At 39.8% G+C, this 22520-nt stretch overlaps 1 protein-coding gene across 11 annotated transcripts in view; it reads left to right on the top strand.

Moving 5' to 3' along the window:
• DIDO1 (death inducer-obliterator 1) overlaps nt 1-22520 on the top strand; it is a 66479-nt gene that overhangs the window by 846 nt on the left and 43113 nt on the right. For 5 of the 11 annotated variants that reach the window (XM_083618260.1, XM_083618263.1, XM_083618264.1 and 2 more), the window contains 5 exons: nt 13192-13374; nt 14484-14682; nt 16679-16777; nt 19314-20187; nt 21776-22094. In XM_083618260.1, coding sequence (XP_083474386.1) covers nt 13207-13374; nt 14484-14682; nt 16679-16777; nt 19314-20187; nt 21776-22094 — 1659 coding nt within the window. In that variant the 5' untranslated portion in view covers nt 13192-13206. Of the gene's footprint in view, nt 1-13191; nt 13375-13701; nt 14083-14483; nt 14683-16678; nt 16778-19313; nt 20188-21775; nt 22095-22520 lie in introns of those variants that run through there. The other 6 variants (XM_083618270.1, XM_083618269.1, XM_083618262.1 and 3 more) reach the window with 4 other exon arrangements.

Raw genomic sequence — 22520 nt, 5'->3', positions numbered from 1 at the left:
TGAGCTTGCCGGCCTGTTTTTCGGTGGCGAGCCTGACCACACCTTCCTTTGGTTTTGGATTAAGAATCTCTGATTCTTCCTCTGGCTGCTTTCGCCGCGATCTTTATTTTCACTTTATTTCTCCAGCGGTAGCCGCCTTTCCCTGAGCTTGCATGTGTGAAGCTTCGGTTTGTGGTTTTAGTTAAGGTGATCACGTTCCAGGGTGGGGTGTGTGTGTGTATTATTTATTTGCACACACATATGGTGATCACGTTGCAGGTATATATATATACATACACCTGGAATGTGATCACCTTATGTGTGTGTGTGTCATCGTAAACGTAAGCCCTGTTCAGTCCAGCAGAACTTAATTCATAGGTAAGCATATAGACGATTGTAGCCTAGGGCTAGAATCTTGTACACTCTTACTTGGGAGTTAGTCTCATTGAATTCAATGGGGTTTACTACTGAATAGGCATAGAATTGCACAGTGAATAGTTCAAAGTGGAGGTTACGACCTCTTGCCTGTTCGGTTAGGTCGATTTTATTTTTGTCTGGAAGGCTGTTCCTGCCCACCAATGAAGCTGCCTCCTTTAAGTGTAGTCAGTCTCCCCTGCCTGCTATAAATGGTTTTCATGCCTTACTGTTTTGTGTGCTTAGAATTTGGCAAAGGGTAAAATTCTAATTTTTGCTCCAAATACACTGAATAATATAAAAAATGAGGTGTTTCAATAATAGCATGGTTAGGGCAAGTTGTATGCATAACACTTTCGAAAGGGAGAACTGGACATTATTTTTGTTACATTAAGATACTTTTTAATACACGTGTGTAGCTAGATTCCAGTTAAGTGTGTTGTGGCAGGCCTTCATAAGCTTCTGCACAAAAATAACAACTGTATGGTTAATAATACCTAATAATAGGATTGAAGCAGTGCTTTTTTCTGGGGGTACGCAGGGGTATGCATACCCCTAAACATTTTGTGAAACTAAATTTGGCCTCATTGAGGGGCAGTATTTCAATATGAGTAGGAAAATGAGAGTATCACTAAATATTTTTTTTTGGAAAACACTGGATTGAAGAGTCTAATCTTCTGTTCCATGCAATCCTATAAGTTCCATTGAACTATTGTTTCGTAGTCATGTATAGGATTGTGCTATAAAAGTGCAACTGTTTGCAGGCAGTGTTTGAAATTAGCCAGGCGCGTTTTGCGACTAGTGTGGGTCCAATTGTGACCATGCAGAGATCTCTGGATGCAAGGTTATTCCTGGGGGAAAGCAAAATGTCACTTCGAGAAGGATCAGAAATATTTTCCTTGAAACTTGATTTGTTTTATTTGATGTTTTAATGGGTTGTAAACAACTTTGAGATTTGTTTTTTAAAATATATACAAATGAGATGATTAATAACAACAACCACCACCACCAACCCCAACGGGTGCAGGGGGTGGCGCCTAAACAATCCATTGTGGTGACTGCAACCTTGGTTTAAGGTGCAATTTGACAATTAGCTTATATATGTGAGTTTCTAACATTGTGTGCTTACTCAGGAGTAAGCTTCATTGTGTTCAGTATCTTCCTTTCCCCAATAATATGTATTTTGGATTGCAGTCTAGTGCTTACAATAAAGTGTGTGAGAACTGGCAGTTTTCCAGCAGTAGATAGGTAGATAACTCAGTTGTAGGATACAGTTTTTACTACTGCATGCTTACTCAAGTGGCTTTAGAATCTTTTTATATGTTACCTTTTTAACTTCTGAAGCTGACTTTACTATACTTCTTAATACTAAACTGTGTGTAGTCTGCTGTGGTAATGGAATAGAAAAGCTTTAATTTAATTTTTGTTTCCCTATTTTGGTGCTCACTGGTTTTTAAGGACAGTAAAAGTCTAAATTTTACTTTCTTTAAACTTCCCAATAAGATGACCCACCTTGAATTTGGAAATGTGTGGAATTCAGTCCAGGTCATTAATTCCTATTGACAGAACTCCTATTCTGAGAAGTTCAATTTTGCTTGTGTGTAATTTCCTTTGTCCTTTATGGTTCCTTCTGGAGCAGAAGGTACATTTCCATCTTGCTGTCCTTGGCATCATATGATAACCCTACCATGGTGACATAATAGGTCATTATGAATTTCATAACAATGCAGGTTTCACTCCTTTTAGTATTGTTTTTGTGGTAAAGTAAATGGTAAATGCCTTTGAAGGGGTTTGTTTTGCTCAGTGCCCAGCAGTAGGGAATTGATAACATAAGATACCAACTTTTGTTCATGTATAGTTTGACAGTTTACCATTCTGTCTGCTAGTGCTTCATTGTTGCTTCTCCTTAGATATATCCTGTACTGTACTGTAGTAAATTCTCTCCCTTCTTCCAATTTCTGGGTAGCAAATACAATAATTTTATCTTCTGTACTACTATTAGTACACTTCTGATGTTGCATAAATGTATAATAGTATTACTTTACTTTATATATTGATATGATTACTCAAGATGGCTTTGGGTCCTGGTCTCAGATTGTGCTCAGGGTTGCAATTCAGCAGAAGTGAAGAGAAAAACGTTCTATGTAGAGGTTGTTAGGCTACATCTGTTTTCTCAGACATTTTCAGGCGGTTAATTCTTAGTACAACTTCTGGATATATTTTTGTATATTTTAGCTGTATTGTTTTATTGTACAGTGGTACCTTGGGTTACAGACGCTTCAGGTTGACTCTGCTAACCCAGAAATAGTACCTCGGATTAAGAACTTTGCTTCAGGATGAGAACAGAAATCGTGCAGTGGTGGTGCAGCAGGCCCCATTAGCTAAAGTAGTGCTTCAGGTTAAGAACAGTTTCAGGTTAAGAACGGATGTCCGGAATGAATTAAGTTCTTAACCCAAGGTACCACTGTATTGCCCTTATTTTTGTAAACTGCCTCATAATCGTTCTGGTGAAAGGCAGTATATAAGTTACTTTAAATAAAAGTATTCATATTTTTTGAACTAGCTTACTAGTATATGTTTTCAGGTGGAATTAATCCTGGGTTTATTACATATCTTTCTAGGGACATAGGAATAAACATACTCCTTTGACTGCCTTGAAGTTTGGTTAGAAGAGTTCTGTAGTGATGTATAGGGATTTAAAATATTTTTCCGCCTAGGCCAATAGTTGTGTCGTGTAAAATTTAAGCATTGGGTGTGCTAATCTGTAAGTTGTTGGTTCAGCTCTCAGAACTGAACCACCACACAAAAAGCATTGGCAGCTGAAGCTTCTAAATCAGGGCTAAGGAACATGTGGCCTACCAGATTGCTTAAAATACATATCCCATCATTCCTGACTATTGGCCATTCTGCATGGGGGTAATGGGAGTTGAAGTCCAATAACACATGAAGGGCCTGCATTAAAGAAATCAACTTGGGCAACAGGACTTCTGGTTAACTCTTCTTGCCCTGCAGTTGGCTGTATGCCCCCCAAAATCTGCTTTACAGGGTTTCTTAACCCTCCTCAGCAGATTTGTGAGACTGTAGGAAGAAAGATATGAAGGAGTGTGTGAGAGCAGGAAAAAGTAGTTCTGAGAGCTAGAAGGTGAGATGGAATTGATTTTTGCAGCTGGTTTGAAAGTAGGATCTCTGACAGAGTCATCAATCTCACATGCATTGGATGACCAAATTATCCAGCCAGCAGATGCCATGGAGCCACACCCTAAAATTTTTAAATGATAGAACCTGGGGAATTTAAATAAAAACAATCCGAACTATCCAATTCCAGTGTACCACTCTTTCGTTTATTGTCTTCTGTCCCCTCCAGTCTCCAAATTGCCAGCTCTCCCATGGTTGGCTTGAATTATCCCTGCAGTGGCAAACTTGACTACATTAGTCAACTTCTCATAAGTCATTTCTTGCTCTCCAGAAAACATTCCTCGGCCCAAATAATTGTCCTCTGCCCCAATTTTGGTAGAGCAGACATCGCTATCATTTAGTTGTCCTTCTCACAGTTCACCACATACCATTCTGCACCATCCCTCTTTGCTGTAAATACAGGAAAATTATAAATTATGTGTTCTTTTCTCTCCAGTTCACCGTACTATACTCCATATTTCTTGGCACATGGCGCTACTAATTAAAGGGACTAGTGGAAGAAGCAGATGCTATGGCAAGAAAGATCGCAATTGCTGGGTTAACTCCATTGCTCTTCTAAGAAACTCAATTTTTTTGATCTGAAAATGGTTCGGGAATTTGCTTAGCTTATGGTAGGGTTGTTGCAGGCCACACTCAGACCCCAAAGGGTTCGCTCTGGAAAGGCCCATGTTGGACCCGACAGATTTATGGCACTGGGGACTCAAAATTCATGTCTTGTTTGAATTTATGCTGTTTTGCCTATTGTTATCTCTGGATGTCTGCATGGTTCTCCATGATCAGTGTGTTTACTTGTAAATACAGAAGTATTACAAAGATACCATATGTCTCCAGTGTTCACCCTTATTGTTAGGAAGCAAACCTTGAGCTTTCTACCTCTTGAGAACAGTACTAGTTCAAGGAATTTTGCTTCCTGAAGCAGAGGCCAAGTAGTGCCCTCCTGCAACCTGTTTGGGCCAGCACTTTGAAAAAAAACCACTACTCAGGAATTGGAGCTGTGTGAAGCAGGCTGCTTCATTCTGTTGTGTCCTGCTTGAGAAAGTGGAGCAAGCAACCTCCCCTTGTTATAATGGTACGATTGACTAGAGAATGACCTGGGATAAACTGAAATATAGTGAAAATATTTTGTAACTTAGAAGCAGAAAATAATTTGAGGTATTTTATATGAGATATCTAGTGTATTGTTCTTTTGGTGAGGCTGTACAGCATGCATGATAGAAGCATATACAGTAAGTCATATCTCAAATAAGTCTGGTGCAGAATGGTGCCTTGGTAGTAGTCTTTTTTTCTGAGAAGTCAAAATTCAGTGACATTTTAGGAAGGAAATAAGTATTACTCAGTTTTGTAACAGAATGTAAAGGGCTTATCAGGTGATTACAGAAAGAAACACCATCACCTTAATCATTGAAACCAGAGAGACTTTATGGGCTTTGTGCTTTTCTCAGCACAACTAAACTAGAACCCCAGTCATGAGAGAGTTTACTTTAAGTAAATTTGATTCAGTGACGCTTGCCTACAAGTAGTCAGCTTAGTCTCACTAAGAGATTTAAGTTGGGGCTGGAGCAATTGGAGGTAGAATTATGTTGGAGGAAAGTAATAAAATCACAGGAGAGTTGAAGGTTTGAATTAATAGTACAACCATACTGTCAAGTCTGAAACAGCTTGGGAGACAGAGGGGTAAGATGAGGGAGGTATCACTGAAAACCTCCTTCCTCCCTGTTCTGCTGACAGATTTTTTTGGTCAGTGGATGGTTTCCGTTGAATACTACCCAAAGTGCTAGATTTGTTTAGGCTTCTGTTAACTTATTGGGCCTCATGCTGGTAGAACCCATCCTGCAACCTTAGGGTGAAGGGTGGGTAATTAATAACAACACTTTTGGGATGAAGCAAATAATTATTTCTCAAAATCCACATCACATTTCTGCAGTCACCACAAAAGCAATAGAGATGGAAGAACAAAAGGAGGAATAAGATACGTGTAAAGAATGCACACTGTTCTCATCAATAGGCTAAGCATTTCCACAAATTATAGTTAGATGGGAAAGCCTGGGAAAAAACGGGGAAAATTGGAGAAAAACAGGTTCCCCCCCCCAAAGTGTTTCCCCCCCAGAAAAAAAGGTCTGGAATATTCAAACTATATCAAACTCTCCCCCCCCCCAAATTTTCCCTGTTTTTCCCCAGGCCTTTTCATCTGTATTCCTTCCCCCTCAAATAAATTCCAGAGATTAAAGAATCTTAAAACACTATTTTTTAATTTAGTGTTTAGACTTGCTATACTGTTTATATGAGTGAAGTCTGAATATAACTCTTTATTATTGGAAATCAAGGAAGTGTCACAATTCACTGGCAAAGGCCTACTCTACTTTGCCAAACCTGTGTTAGGCATTCAAATATAGGCCATCATAAAACATCCATATATAAAATTTTAAAATATATACAAATAAACAGCCATGTAAAAATATGTAATAATGAGGATTTTCATTGGACTTTCTTCCTGCTAAATAGTGCCATTCATCGCTGTAAGAAATAATTTTGATAAAAACTCAGCCACCCTTGCTGGTTACTTCCAGGTTAATGTCAGACAAATAGAATTTGATATTTTCATTGTGCCATTATGTTAGACTACCCCGAAAAGGAGATAGCACTCATTTGCATAGCTGGTTGTACAAAGGCCTACTCTGCCATTTCAGTGAAATAATTGCAAATTATACATGGGTATGTTCACCTCAGAGTGTTTGGTGAAAGGGACCTTCCAGGTAGATTGTGCTAAGTGTGGACAATGTTTTCTCTGATCTTGGAACATTCACAAAAATGTCTTCACTTTGGAAGAAAAGCTCATTTTGCCTATTAAGCTGATTATTTCTTTAGCTTATTGAAAGGATATTTGTGTTGGCTTTGAAGAATTACATGTATGCAAAACAGCCAACCAAAAAACTGCAAATGAAATGGACTAGAATAAAATAGCAAGTGCAATATGATATGTAAGGTATGTTCCTTTGCATTTCCACTAGCATGTTGGCTGGTGTCAAAATGGTACATGAGGATATAGGGAAAAATCAGTTCATTTAAATCAATAGGGTGGTATAATTTCATCTCAAAATGCTTGCTAGCATGCTGGTTGTGATTAAAAGTACTTACATAGTTCAGCAGCAGTGTCCCAGGGAGGTGACCAAAATATGCACTGAAAGCTTTGCAAACAACAGCAACAACCCAATAAAAGCAGTATACTAGGTGCACACTTCATATATTCAACTAAAGTGTATGGAAGTGTATGAAAAAAAATTGAACTGGCTTTCTGACAGAGGATATTGGAGGATCAGCTACAAAATTTATATAAATTGCATAAGCTGCAGAATTCATGCACAAATGAACTGTAGGAAGGGACAGTAACTTGCTTTATGCTATGTTTTTCAACCTATGTTTCCCTTTGTAATGTGTACACATTCTGTGTACAGGTCTCTGGTCTTTATATACTGTATTGCTGTGATGTAGATGGCATTAGTGTGAGAATGGTACTGCATCATAGTGCGAAATTGTATACATGAGCCGTCTTTTTTTTTTTTTTGTATCTTCCACTTATTTGATTGTATAAATCCTAGATATAATCCCTGCCAGCCTTCAGTTAAAGAATGTTCATGTTAGAGTTGGTCCCTGTCTAAAATGCTGGAGACAAGAGTTTATTGTGGTTTTCTGACAGTTAGATGTAGCAGAATTGAGTTGGCTTACTGATGTCACTGTAAGAGTTGGATATTGATAGTTCCATGTTTCATAAGGGTTATTGGAAAATTAAAATCTAGGCCAAATTTTCTTTCTGGAATTGTTGAATGTCACTGTGAACTAAGGATGTTTTCAGCAGTTGACTCTATCCATAGCCTGCAGCTTTGGTCAAAAAACATCTGCCGCAGCTTTGCACAGTTCTGGCTCTTAGCCGCCTTTGGCAGCAGTCTGCAGCATTCCATCATACCCGGTTGTAAAACATCTCTATTGTTTTGGCAACATCTGTTTTCTCTGGAGTACTCCACTAGAGTAACAAGGAGTTAAGGAAGCGTGTGAGGGAGCGAGGGTGATGTTGGAGGCCAGGACTATAGATTCTGGTGGTGGAACCCTCTTGGCTGGGAGCTTTGAGCATTACAAAAGACAGAGCAAGTGTCAGAATTTGTAGTTGCTTTATTTTGCTCACCACCTCCCTTCTTCTGAAGAGTTAGTACAGACAGAAACAGGGTTCTGTGATATATCCATTAACAGGCTAATGTGTGAACCCACCGTTGTACCAACACCATTTGTGGAAAGTTTTGGTTTATGCTTTTAGCTCCGCTTTCCCCCCGTTAGATTTTTGAGTACATTGTACTGTAATCATGACAGTTCTTCTTGCAAGGGTTCCACTAGCATTATTCTACTAGCATGTTACAGGAAGCAGAATGTCATTGTAAACGCCGCTAAAGTCTGTATAGGTTGTTGATAGGAGGAACAAAATAAATAACCTTATATGTGGAATTTGTGGACTGACTACTCACCATTCATGCACATTTCAGTGTGCAAAAAATAACAATCCTTCTTCAGAGCAGCATCTGACCAGTGCAGAGCCAAGCTGAGAGATAAATCCCGGCTGTGCACGGCCAAATTGGCAAGCCCTCGACATACTTTCTTACAGAAGTGCATATTCTCTTTCCTCCTCCAGCTTCTAAGATGGAGGCATGGCAGGTTGGCTGAGTAGTATCCCACTGCCTCCCACATCCATCTTTGATGTGGACAGAGTGGAGGGAGTGGTGGTATGTTGACTTGCTTCTCCCCTCATCTAGCTTTGAGCTGGAGTGGGAAGGAAGAGGCATGTTGACTTGGCTCTGTGCAAGCTGCATGCTCCAGAGAGCCTTGTTTAGGGTGAGCTCTCCGCTGTGTGTATAGTTGTATATAATATTATTGTATTAATAGAGTTTTATACACTAGGGAAATTCATTATTCAGGAGACATAAAAACATTACAGGCATTTCTGATGCATTTTTTGTGACATCCTTAGAGAAACTCCTCAAAGTGTGGTGGATCTTTGGTGACATCTGTCCTATTGCAATGTCCAGGACAGGATGTTAGAATAGCTTACATAATGCAATATTTGATTAAAATGCTTTCATTGCTCATTTCTTAAATTAGGCTTTTTTTGTTGAATAGCATAGCTCTTGATGATCAGTGGTTTTTCCTATGTACTCTGTGAAAAGATTTTAAGCAGTGATGAACACCTCTTTGCAGTTATTCCTACCATTGTACTTTCTCTTCCACCAGTCTTGCTAGAATGCATTTTTACTTTGTTTACAAAGGGTCCATCTTTTACTTTCCATCTCCATGCATTATAATTACTTAAATTCTCCTAAGCATTTCTAGCTATTTCCTAACAATTAAAATTTTGAAATGTTTGCTGATCTTTGGGTTACACTGTTGGTGAAATGGGGAGAGAGATATAATGCAAAAGATCAGATTGGCTGTAGACACATTCAGCTAACTGTGAAAAGGTTGACAGCTTAAGAGTCTTTATCTTCAGAGATCCACTGCTCAGTTTTGCTGGTGAAAATAATATACAGCAACAAAGGGATGAAGACTTTGCGTAGCTTGGCTGCTTATTTTCATGTTTTTTCTTTTAACTGCTGTTCCAAGATCTTGGCTAGAATGAAAAGATTGATGTATTTCAAATAAGCTGATAACTGGGATGGCAAAGTCTGGTTTTGCTATGATAATAGCGACAATGAAGAAATGACACTTTTGAGTGCCTATGGAAAAGAGAAGTCAAATACTTAAAACTAAAGCTCTTTTGACTAGTGCTGGATGAGTTTCAATAGAAATGTAACTAGAAAAAACTAGACACTTGTCACTTAAATAATTCCAGTACTTGGTATACCATGTGTTTTTGGTTGCAAAATAGACATCTATGCACAAATGCTGTGTTGGTAATTCCCACAAGTCATACTAAGAGAAAACTAACCTCTTATTGCTTAATATAGTTTTATAGCTGTGATTGCTCTTGTAGTATGTTAAAATACTTGGCTTGCTTCTGTGAGTGTTTTTTTTGTTGCAAACCCAGAAAAGCAATAAGGTTGTGAAGATGTTAGGGTGTTTGTTGCTTTATGTTGTGAAGCAGGGCTAGAGCAGAATCCTATCTGGTAGGTTTCTAATTATGTACTGTACTGTGCATGATTATAATTATACAATACTGTAACATGAGATGTTTTGATGGTAGCAGCATCTGGTTAGTAGACACTATTAGATAATGTTTGATAGGATTCTCCTTTATTCCTTACTACATAGATTGATTTAATGGTCATGATGCACAGTTTAGTGTTTCTGTCACATTACTTTCAACAATCTGATGTTAACAGGTCATATTCCAAATAATTGCAGCACTGTTGAAACTGAGGGATGCTTCAGAGGCAGATTGGGCGATAGGAGATGGGTTCTTCTAACAGATAAAATTCTGTTAGGCATGTTCAGTCTTTTAAGTATATACAAGTAACTCTTTGAGATCCCAGCCATGAATTTTAGCTATTTCTTAAAAATACACATTTCTTAAATAAGCTTAAAACAAAATCAACATATAATACAAATGTTCTAAACCCTACAGTGTATTTTTAATTCTATTTCATTGCCATTTGTAAAACGGGGGGCGGGGGGGTGTTGCCTATTTTTTAATCCAAAAAAGAGCTTTGGCAGAGTAAGCAGATGTTACAACTGATATTTATTATAATTCCTACTGGCATGGATTGTGAGTCGTCATATGTGCTAGAATCCAGGGAGTTTCATCCTGTACTCAGATGGGTGACTGCTAAGCCATACTGTGTGATCTTGTACTCTCTATTACCTCACTAACTGAGCTCACAGTAGTGTCTTGTTTCCCAAATTTATGTTAAGAAAACACGTTTGGTCCAACTAACATCAACTCTAGCTTTTGAAAAGTTCTGAACAATTAAGTTTTCCAGTAAGTGATCTTAAAGTGGTTGCATATGTATTCACATATTTCGCAATCCCTAGTCTCTATGCATATATTTCAGTTATTGAATTTATATTCCATCCTTCCTCTCACATAAAAAAACTATTTCAGTACAAATGTAGATATATTTCTGTAGTCGAAAGATTGTGATCAAAGGTTCTGAAATATATTGCAACCCAACACATTAGTGTTATAAGGACCTTTGAATCTATCAGAATACTGATAGCATAGTAAGGAAGGAAATTGTATTTATATTTAGGAAAAATGGCTGTTTTAAATGGAAAGCCACGACAATCAGTAATGTTACATTGGTATTCCTTGGAATGATTTAGATCAGTCATTTTAAATTTCCCTTGCATGTCAGCTGCTGTGGAGGGGCTGAGCTGGGAAGGGCAGAAGGGAAATGTGGGTTGGCCAAGGCTGCTACTCTATTTCTGGTGTTTCTGCCACAAGTTGCTCTTAGTGACCCCTTCGCATTATGGACTTACTGACTAATAACACTTGTCTGTGTTTTGCATCTAATATTGCAGACATTGCAATCTCCAGTGCTAGTTTTAAAACTTAATCACATCCCCATATGTTGTAATTGGTCAATAGTTATTTGAAGCTTGCAAATCCTAACACCATAGACAATGTATATGCAGGTCAGTATCCAACATGCCAGATGGGGAAATTACTCATTTGTTTGAGCAAGAGTTCAGGGTCTCTTTAGACTGTAGCTCCCTTTTGACTTTGGCTCCACCAGAACTTGAGGGATTTTCAGAAGCTGCATTCAGAAAAGGCAAATGGCTTTACATGCAAGTGTGTGCACGGATTGCACACAAATATACACAAAACTTAGGTTGCTAACTGTTACTTGATAATGTTAGAAGAAAGAAATAGAAAATATTTTCAAGTTAGTGAACACTTTCTACCAGATGGTTGTAGAAGCAGACTGGAGATGTGACTGAAACATTAATGATTGATGTAGCTTTCCTTAAGCTTGCCAGTGTAGCTTCAGGAGCCTGGATTTTTGGCATTTACGTAAAAGGGAACATCTGTAGGCAAGCCTAGCAGTGCTGGAATTGAAGCCTGACCTTTGTTAAGGGTTCTGCTGTGCATAAATACTGTAACACCCATCCCAATTTTCAAGTGATGAGAGACTTCAAGGGTTATTCTTCAAGTGGTTATCCTGGCTTTGATTTTCTTAGAATAAAAGTCACTGGAGTCTGTAGTGTCTCCACGTTGTGTGATTTTATTTACACACATATACAAACTGAGCAATAAGTTTGAAGGGCTTACAGAGTCCCAACGGATCTTGCTCTTCCATTGGATTTCTAGGGAGGGTCCTGAAAGCCATAGCTTTGGTTTAATCACAAAGAGCAAGTCAGGCCTCTATCTTCCCGGCTCCAGAGGACACGAGGCAAAAGCTAGACCCTGACTTCTTATTCTTCTACTGCTAGGGTGCCTTGGTCTCCAGCCTGGTGAGGGATGAAGACCTACCCTCTCCTTCTGGAAACAACACTAGCTAGTTGTTTCTATGACAACACATCTGTACATTATCAATTGTCTAGACATAAAAATGGATGACTTGGTCCAGGCTTCCTCAGCCTCGGCCCTCCAGATGTTAGAATCATAGAATCATAGAGTTGGAAGAGACCACAAGGGCCATCGAGTCCAACCCCCTGCCAAGCAGGAAACACCATCAGAGCACTCCTGACATATGGTTGTCAAGCCTCTGCTTAAAGACCTCCAAAGAAGGAGACTCCACCACACTCCTTGGCAGCAAATTCCACTGTTGAACAGCTCTTACTGTCAGGAAGTTCTTCCTAATGTTTAAGTGGAATCTTCTTTTTGGCCTGCAACTCCCATGATCCGTAGCTAGCAGGACCAGTGGTCAGGGATGCTGGGAACTGTGGTCTCAAAACATCTGGAGAGCCGAGGTTGAAGAAGCCTGACTTGGTCAGTCCCATTCACTGGACTATCCAATGCAATCACCAATCATGTGACAGCACTTATATTCACTCTAATGACACCTTTGTGCCTGCGTCCACCCAATTCAAACCCAACATCCCCCTCCCCTCATTGTGTATATATATGCTTGCAAAATCGGTAAACCTTTTGAAAGCTGTTTACCTTACCTTTTGAAAGCTGTTTATAAATAGGCCTGTTCCCTGCAGCATTTTGTGCATGCTGCCCTTTCTCTTGGTTTGGGGGAGTTTGAGAAAAGGGGCCTCTGTTAAGTCTTGTGGGAGTCATCCACACGTAGCTGACCCTGCTCAGCCAGCTTGTGTTTAACATATAATATTATCCCCTTGCTCCAGGGTAGAGTAAAATCGCAATGTATTCTCCAATGTAGTGGAGAATTTCCAGCAGAAGGAAGTGAACAAATTGTATGCCAACTGCTCTTTATGCTAAAGTAATGTCTAATTACTCTTTTCCCAAATTAAACACATTAGGGGTTTAGTGTATAATATGCGTTCTTTGCATAATGGCCAATTATTCTGTCATCTAACTGATGGGATATGACTTTTAGTATTATTAAAGTATAAGCTGATGATTAGGCTTTTAGTTTTGCTTTAGAATTAAAGAGATACTTTTATAAAGAAATTGAACAAGAAATGATTAGCCAACTTTTTCCCTCTTCCTTCTGGCAGATCTTTTAAAATTGCATGATGTGTGATGAGTTGGAGCTTCTTAACAGGGAGATTGGGAGGTTATTACAAAGCAGCATCGTGGAAGGAAGCTCCTTAAACTCAGAATCTCTTCAGCCGTCAAGCTCTGATTCCTGGGATGTAGCCACTGCTTCAAGCAGTGAAACACAAGGCAGTTTAGTAAAGGTATCAAATACCTTATTGTTGTTACAGGGCTCCCATGATAACTTGTCCTATCATAGTAGACTTTATTTGCATAGTATTTAGAAAGCCATCTAGGATATGTGTTGGCACACATTATCTGTAAGTGGTGTTGAATTATAATGTTGCTTAAAGGTTGACACAATTCAAGGAGGAATACTTATGCCTTGTTTATTTGAGAAAGATACATTTCAAAAGTCTATGCTAACATAAATTTCCCCTGAGGTAACCAAATAATAAGCCCTGTCTTAAAATGCAGTTTTAGGGAAGAATCATCCTTTTGCGTATGGCAAAATATCTGAGAACATAAATAAATTGAGAGAATAAAATTGCATTAGATTTTTCTGTAGCATTTTTTGTGGTTGTTAAAGCCTAGTTTTGTCTGAAGATGGCACTTACAACAGTTTTGGCCATATTTAATTCAACCCCCCAATCTCTCTTTTTGTGTTCTGCGCTGAACAAATGGTATTGACACAGTATTTAAAGTGCTGGCCCTTTAAATGAGATGGGGTAGAATCTTCAAGCTTTTGATTTCTGGTGGTTGGGATTTGTCGGTTGGGCAAATCCCTGTGTGGGTTAGTGATGGAGAGAGTGAGAACTGGCAGCAGAAGCTCTAGAAAGAAAAACTCAAAAGTAAGAAAGTGAAACAAGGGGATGTTTTAATACTGAAGATCTGTTCAAAAACCTTAACATGTAACTTGTTCTTCAAATCATCCCTTAAACAGGAATACCCATATTTTATAGTAGGATGAAGATTTTTCTTTTGCAAGTATTCATTCTATGACTTCACAATAATTTGAAGCTATAAATTACCTTAGTACTCTTTGATTTATAAAAATACCTGTGCCCAATTCCATTCCTGTAAAACACTGATAAGAGGCAAAACTTTGAAAGTTGTGGTCGAGTGTAGCATTCACAAATGGTTAATGCTTAATAGGTTTCATCCTGTATATAATATAATGAAATTATCCCCTTTAAAAATAAGTTGGTGCAAGTTCTAATAATTTAGTTAGTGTGAGCAGGATCTCTTATTTCAAATGGGTAAGAAGTGGTAATGCAAGTAAACAACAATCTAAATACATTTTTTGTAACAGGCAGCCAAACCAAGTGCAGCATTGCTGGTTTCGGAGTCAACAGGATGGCATCAAGATGAACTTTGTGCTTCTGACTTCCCCAGAACAGCCTGCACTGTAGGGCTTATGCTGAGTGACTTGCTTCTGCCCTCCAGTGATTCTTCCTTTGGTTTAAGTCAAGAGGGAGAAAAAATACTGGCATCCTCTAATGCTATGTCAGGTAAAAGCATTTAGAGGATATTGGAGCCTATTCTATTTCATTTGCTTTTTCTGGAAATTAGGATCCACCTTCTTATTTCATAACCTTTCTTTACTATCCAAAGTAAAGATCTTAATTATATACTGTGTTCTGTTGTATTGCAGTCTCTTCAGAATTCTATTGTACGTTATTTTTCTGTGTATAAGAAAATGTTGTTTGCTTAAAAAAATTAGTCAAAAATTAAGGGGGGGTCTTATACACGGATGGTGAATGCACAGGGATTAAACTGTCCCTCCCGGGTGCCTGGCTTGGGCAATCTCCCCAAAAAAGCTCAACTTTGGGCGATCTTGAGTGTTGGTGGGGCACGCCTCGCTACTGCCCCAGGCGCCAGTGGGGGTTGCCATGCTGTTGCCAGTGCTTTGAAGGTTTAATAAAATATCAAATTTGTTCTGTTTGCTGTTTAAAATATTGATTTCTTAATTTTGGGTTCGGAAAAATAGGAGTCATCTTATACATGGGGGCATCTTATACACGGGAAAATACAATAATTATGAAAGCAAGTCCTAGCTGTGTCCACATTGCTGTGTGACATTGTGTCATATAACATGTTTGTGGAGTTTTGCGGCTCAAAGCTGGGGACTTTGTTGATAATTAGGCAGGGGACAGCTGTCTGAAGAAATTCAGTTCTGAAAAGTTGGAAGTCCAACTTGAGAAGGCTTGCTGTAAGCAGAATAAATATAGAAATCATGTTATGACACACCCAGTACAAAGATTGTGTAGGGCTGTTACTCATTTCCCTGCTATTCCATAGGACAAAAGGCATGGACCCCAATCCAGAAGATTTTTCCAATATCTTGTGAATGAGTCTTGCCTAGATTCAGTATCTCAGGAAGTCCTTTAATGGAATGTGCTGTCTCTCTAATACTGTATGGGGTGACTGGTGAAAATTGTCAGGGTCTCAGTGGGCATGGGAAATGTAGGAAGGCAGACTTACAGACCAGTTTGTGATCTACAGAACATGCTTCCTATTCAGGCACCATTCTTGGATTATGAGCAGTCACTGGAGTGGGAGCCCTAGTGCCGCTGATGTGTATGGTAACAGTTGCTCTATTCAGAGTAGCATAACTGAGGTTATAGGTAAAGGGAAGACCAGAAAGCTATATGGTTGGTTTCTGTGTTCAGGCAGGGGAGAAACTGGAAGTACCTTGTATTATGCTGCAGCACACCTAGAGTACTGCTAGGTTTGTTTCTGGCAGACAGCGATTGTGGAGTTGGGAAGAAGGCAAGTGTGGGAGCATGTTTCAGCAAGTGCATGCTTTAATTGTCTAACCTGTTCCCTTCAAGCTATATTTAATGTAACAGACAACATACTTTGGATTCCACGCATGCTAAAATAAACACAATGGTGCATTCATAGGGTAGGAAGCTGCCTTATAGAGTCAGGCTGTTGGCCCATCTAGCTTGGCATTGTTGATAGTGACTGGTAGGAGCTGTCCACGGTTTCAGACAGAAGCATTTCCCAGCTCTACCTTGAAGATTGACCCTTTAGACAATATGTGTGCTGTGTTCAAAATATGCTGTAACTGTAGGACCATTACAAAACTAGCAATGTTCTGCTTTTTTAAGAGTCATCAGCTGTCTAAATCCCTTCAGGACTCTTTCCAAGCCTCACCCCTCATTGGCCCTGCTTCACACCCAGGGTGTTTCTGCCTAGTTGCAATGTGTCCTTGAATGCTGATGAAGTCTCTAGCTGCTTGCCTGGATGGATGGATAATAGAGGGTGTGTGTATGTGTCTATAGAAAGTAGTCTACTCCAAAAACAAACCTACATTAGTTGCTGTACCCACTTTTGTCTCTGTCCCCACCTGTGATCCTCAGAAGGGAATGTCACTTCAGGCTGAAAAAGGTGCCCTATCCCAATCTAAATATTTTAATGAAATAGCTAATTTGCTTTTCCATGTTTATCAGTTTGAAAGTAAATCAGTGTTAAAAACCTTTTGTGTTTGTTCTTTTTCAGGGGTGACATTTGGGAATAGTGTTATCACTGGTGTGAAAGAAGAGAATCTGGAATCTCTGGCACTGGATTCTGAATCTAATATGGAAACCCGTTCTCTTGGTAAATTATTTTGTTTAGGAAAGTGTCTATTCTGAATAAAGGCTTCTAATTGTAATTACTTCCATTTCTGATTATTAGGCTGTGAGTGCTGTTGCTTATATAGCCAAAACTGTACCACCCATTCACAAGAGATATATATTGGAAGGTTTGGTGGTGACCTCAAGGTTTGCAGAAGTAAAAGTATTTCTTTAAACAAAATAAGTAGCAGGAAACAGCCCAGTGAGGACTGAGCATGTGCCCTGATCACAAAATGCTGATTGGTGGGGAAAGGTGAAGTAGCTGGAACCTCAAAACACCTGACACTGAAACCTTTTGTTAAAGGTTCCAATTGCCTATACAGTGGTACCTTGGTTCTCGAGTTTAATCCGTTCTGAGAGTCAGTTTGACTCCCAAAACGGTTCAAAAACCAAAGTGTAGCTTCTGATTGGTCGCAGGAGTTTCCTGCACTCAAGTGGAAGCCGTGTTGGATGTTAGGCTTCCGAAAAATGGGTTTGCAGTGTTTGAAAGCCAATTTGTTCAGGAGGCAAGCCATTCGAGTACCAAGGTACCACTGTAATAATACTGATCATAGTCTGCATTGATTTGCAATGGAAGTTAATAGTTTTAATAGTTAATGGTCTCTGACTCAACTCTTAAGAATAAGAATAATTTATTTATTCTTCCCCAGCCACTCTGGGCAGCTTCCAACAGAGTATTAAAATACAATAGTCTATTAAACATTAAAAGCTTCCCTAAATAGGGCTGCCTTCAGATGTCTTCTAAAAGTCTGGTAGTTGTTTTTCTCTTTGACATCTGGTGAGAGGGCGTTCCACAGAGCGGGTGCCTCTACTAAGAAGGCCCTCTGCCTGGTTCCCTGTAACTTGGCTTCTCGCAGCGAGGGAACCACCAGAAGGCGCTTGGTGCTGGTCCTCAGTGTCCAAGCAGAACGATGGGGGTGGAGACGTTCCTTCAGGTATACTGGACCGAGGCCGTTTAGGGCTTTAAAGGTCAGCACCAACATTTTGAATTGTGCTCGGAAACGTACTGGAAGCCAGTGTAGGTCTTTCAAGACCGGTGTTATGTGGTCTCAGCGGCCGCTCCCAGTCACCAGTGTAGCTGCCGCATTCTGGATTAGTTGTAGTTTTCGGGTCCCCTTCAAAGGTAGCCCCACATAGAGCGCATTGCAGTAGCCCAAGCGAGAGATAACTAGAGCATGCACCACTTTGGCGAGACAGTCCGCGGGCAGGTAGGGTCTCAGCTTGAGTACCAGATGGAGCTGATAAACATCTGCCCTGAACACAGAATTGACCTGTGCCTCCATGGACAGCTGTGAATCCAGAATGACTCCCAGGCTGCGCACCTGGTCTTTCCCCATTCAGTTACCCCATTCAGGACCAGGGAGTCCTCCACACCTGCCCACCTCCTGTCCCCCCAAAAACAGTACTTCTCTCTTGTCAGGATTCAACCTCAATCTGTTAGCCACCATCCATCTTCCAGCCGCCTCCAGACACTCACACAGGACCTTCACCGCATTCACTGGTTCTGATTTGAAAGAGAGGTAGAGCTGGGTATCATCTGCATAATGATGAACACCCAGCCCAAACCCCCTGATGATCTCTCCCAGTGGCTGCATGTAGATGTTGAAAAGGAAGGGGGAGAGGACAGAACCCTGAGGCACCCCACATGAGAGCCCAGGGGTCTGAACCTCATCCCCCCAACTTTCTGAACGTGGCCTAGGAGGAAGGAGCGGAACCACTGTATAACAGTGCCCCCAGCTCCCAGCCCACTAGACGGTCCAGAAGGATGTTATGGTCGATGGTGTCAAGAGCCGCTGAGAGATCCAGCAGAACTAGGAAACATATATATATATAGATGTAAACTGCTTTGATATTTTTATGATAATAGCGGTATATAGATATTTTTTAAAAATAAATAAGTAAAACTTTTCAGTTACTTGACTCTCATATACTGCTACAGAACATAAATAATTGTATCTCTTGTATTTGGGGAATGTCCTATTCGTTATAGGTCAGCATTCCCCAACCTGATGTATTCCAATGTGTTGGGCTACAATTTTCATCATACTATCCAGGGTTGATGGGAGTTATAACCTAAAGCATTTGTAGGTTACCAGGTTGGGGAAGATGGATCCAAGCCAATAGACAAATGGCTAGTTGTACTTGTGAAATCATAACCCTGAGCAGACTTTTATATAATAGGCTGAGTAATATGCTGTCCATTCATCTTGATCATAGTCTCCACCTACCCATTGCCAGGATAGGTAGCTGCCAGTCATTTGTTGATTAAGCCTGAAAGGGAAGAGGCGCGGAAAAACAAGGTGTAATGGACAGAGAAACTTAACACCATGCCCTGTTTCTACTATAACCTTGCATTCTGTTTAGTTGGAATTTCAAGAGGAAGTATGTTTTTGCTCAAAAGTTCAAAAATGAAACATATACAGGAAGAAGTGTGAAACATGTTACTGTTTATGGGAAGGAAATTTTAAAATCCATGTTTAAAATATGCAATTCTTTGTATCATTTCTCTTCAACATCAGCTTTGGATGACAAAAGTGAGCAAAGCAATGACGATGAACAAAAAACAATTAAACCCACAAGTAAGGAGTTCAAGAAAACTTGGGGGTTTCGGAGAACTACAATTGCAAAGCGTGAAGGTTTAGGGGATGCTGAAATGGACATCACCGAACAGTCATCTCCACAGCAGCAAAGTCTGGCTCTTAGGCGTAGTGGGCGACAGCCCAAACGCACTGAACGGGTAGAAGAATTTCTTACAACTGTAAGGCGCAGAGGAAGAAAGAATCTTCCCACAGCTCTTGAGGACTTGAGCGAGCCAGCATCCTGCCATGTTACTGACATTGAAACTGCTTCTGAAGGCAGTGTAGAAAGCATGTCAGATGTAAAAGCCATGTCTCAGAAGTGTCACTCCAAGGACAGTAAGGGCCAGCCAGCTGGGAAAGGGAGAGCCACTAAAGAGCATGACTATGAGGAAAGGGAGGAGGATTCATCTGACAGTGATAGTGATGGGTTAACACTGAAAGAGCTACAGAACCGTCTAAGAAAGAAATGTGTCGAGCAGAAACCTACAGAACTAACTCTGAAAGAGTTACAGAATCGCCTCAGGAAAAAACATCAAGAACAAAATCCTACAGAGACAGTTGATGTTCAAGCAGGCAACCAAATTAAGACCGAAATAGCTGTAAAGCAAGAACCAGAAAGTAGAGGCAATACCGAGGCTGGAGATCAAGGAACAGTTCCCAAAGAAATGAGTGAAGCAGTTCAGGTTAAGAAAGAAGGAAGATCTCCTGCGCATACTGGGGATGAACCTGAAGAATCCAAAAAGAGGAAATCAGAGTCTGAAGTTTATGATCCTAGTACTCTGTACTGTATCTGTCAGCAGCCTCACAACAACAGGTATTACCTACTTATTTATTTCATAAAATTTATACACCGCTCGATTGTAAAAAAAAAACCCTCAAAGTGGTTTACAAAAGATAAAGTAGTAAAATCAAGAAAAATTCATGGCCATACTTTAAAATATACAGAAGTTAAAATAGTTTTTCACAAACTCCCCCGAACCCCGCTGCCAAATAGTTTCTAAAATAGCTACAGTGGTACCTCTGGTTATGAACTTAATTCGTTCTGGAGGTCCATTCTTAACCGGAAACCGTTCTTAACCTGAGGTACCACTTTAGCTAATGAGGCCTGCCGTGCCGTCGGCATGTGATTTCTGTTCTCATCCTGAGGTAAAGTTCTTAACCTGAGGTACCACTTCTGGGTTAGCAGAGTTTGTAACCTGAAGTGTTTGTAACCCGAGGTACCACTGTATAGTAGTTGGATAAAATCTTTAAACATGAAATAGACAGTTTTGAAATTTCTGCTCTTAAGAGACAGTCTATTATGTACAAGAACTTTTTATAGAGGTTTGAAAGTTTTGAGTGATAGAGGGATAGTTGTTGAATGCAGTTGAGAGAGCATGTAAATGGAACTTTCAAACAACAATTTAACTATGTGTTGCTCGGAATGCACAATTTAAAATACATCTGCTGTGCTACCACATGGCTCTTCACATACATCTACCACTGTTGTTCAGTCCCAGTAGTCTGAGATACAGAAGTTCTAATTTAGGGTGGAAGCGTTCATATGGTCTAATCAGTCAAGAGGAAAGTAGTACTCTGAGTTTTCAGGAAGGGAAAATGCAGTTTTGGGAAGGCTTGTTATAGGATCATGGAATCGTAGAGTTGGAAGGGACCCGGAGAGTCATGTGGTCCAACCCCCTGCAATGCAGGAATCTCAGATAAAGCAACCATTACAGATAGCCATCCAACCTCTGCTTAAAAACCTCAAAGGAAGGAGAGTCCACAACCTCCCGAGGGAGTCTGTTGCACTGCTGAACAGCTCTTAACATTAGAAAGCTTTTCCATAAGTTTACAGTGGTACCTCGGGTTAAGTACTTAATTCGTTCCGGAGGTCTGTTCTTAACCTGAAGCACCACTTTAGCTAATGGGACCTCCTGCTCCCGTTGCGCCGCCGGAGCACGATTTCTGTTCTCATCCTGAAGCAAAGTTCTTAACCCGAGATACTATTTCTGGGTTAGTGGAGTCTGTAACCCGAGGTACCACTGTAGTCAGAATCTCCTTTCTTGTAACTTGAAGTCATTGTTGTTCCTGAGTAGTCTGTAGGAAAGCAAAGGTGACAAAGAAAGACAATTGTATATGGGTTTGGCAAAGCAGTGGGAGTCATATGTAGGGGTGAAGGTAGTGTTAAATTGCAGCATTTGCTGGGACATTTGGGCATTAAATTATGTAAAGAAAAGAGTTAAATGGGATAACGAAGTAAGCTTTTGTCTGATTTCATATAGATGTGGGATCTTTTTTATTTACTGTTTTGGTGGTGATATGACTAATTTTATTGGCTGTATTTGATTGTAATCAGACAGATTTTGTAAAACTGAAGTATTTCCCATTAATGATATATTTTTGCCAACCCTTTCCTTTTTTAGGTTTATGATTTGTTGTGATAGATGTGAGGAATGGTTTCATGGAAACTGCGTAGGGATTTCAGAGGCTCGTGGGCGACTCTTGGAAAGGAATGGGGAGGATTATATCTGCCCAAATTGCACCATTCTGCAGGTGCATGATGAGACAGTTATGGATGCAGACCAACAACAAACCATGTTGGGACAGGTAACAGGTGATGGCACAGAGCTTACAAGCATAGGAACTGTTGAGCAAAAGTCCATTGAAGACCAAGGAATCAAGGGACGGATTGAAAAGGCTGCAAATCCCAGTGGAAAGAAAAAGCTCAAAATATTTCAACCAGTGAGTATTTAATTTGTAGTGACATGAGGCTAAGTGTGTTTCTAGTGCAATTGTTCTGGTTCATAACTGAAGTGAAAGAAAAAGTCACCCTAGGTATAATTAAATTTTGTATTTTTTGTATGTTAGTTATTGTATTAAGCAAATACACTACTTAGATATAGGTAATTCATTATACTTAGTGAATCAGAATATTAATATATTTTAGAAGAGGAAATAGGGGAAGTATTGCTCATTCTTAGCTACCTTGGTTGCATCTGCATGCTGTTCTGTCATTCTGTCTTGGTTCTCCCTTGCTATAGGGCTATAATTTGATGTTTGTTTGTTTAAATGTTACCAAGTTTCTTAGACATTACATTAACAAAAAGCTTTCTCTTTTCTCTCTATTTCCTATCCCCCAAGTATGTCCTTCCACAATTGTCCTATTTA

This window comes from Podarcis filfolensis, assembly GCF_964270895.1.
Source record: "Podarcis filfolensis genome assembly, chromosome: 6".
Classification (NCBI taxonomy): Eukaryota; Metazoa; Chordata; class Lepidosauria; order Squamata; family Lacertidae; genus Podarcis; species Podarcis filfolensis.
The sequence above is the reverse complement of the archived record's forward strand: the minus strand, read 5'-3'. Positions and strand labels throughout refer to the sequence as shown.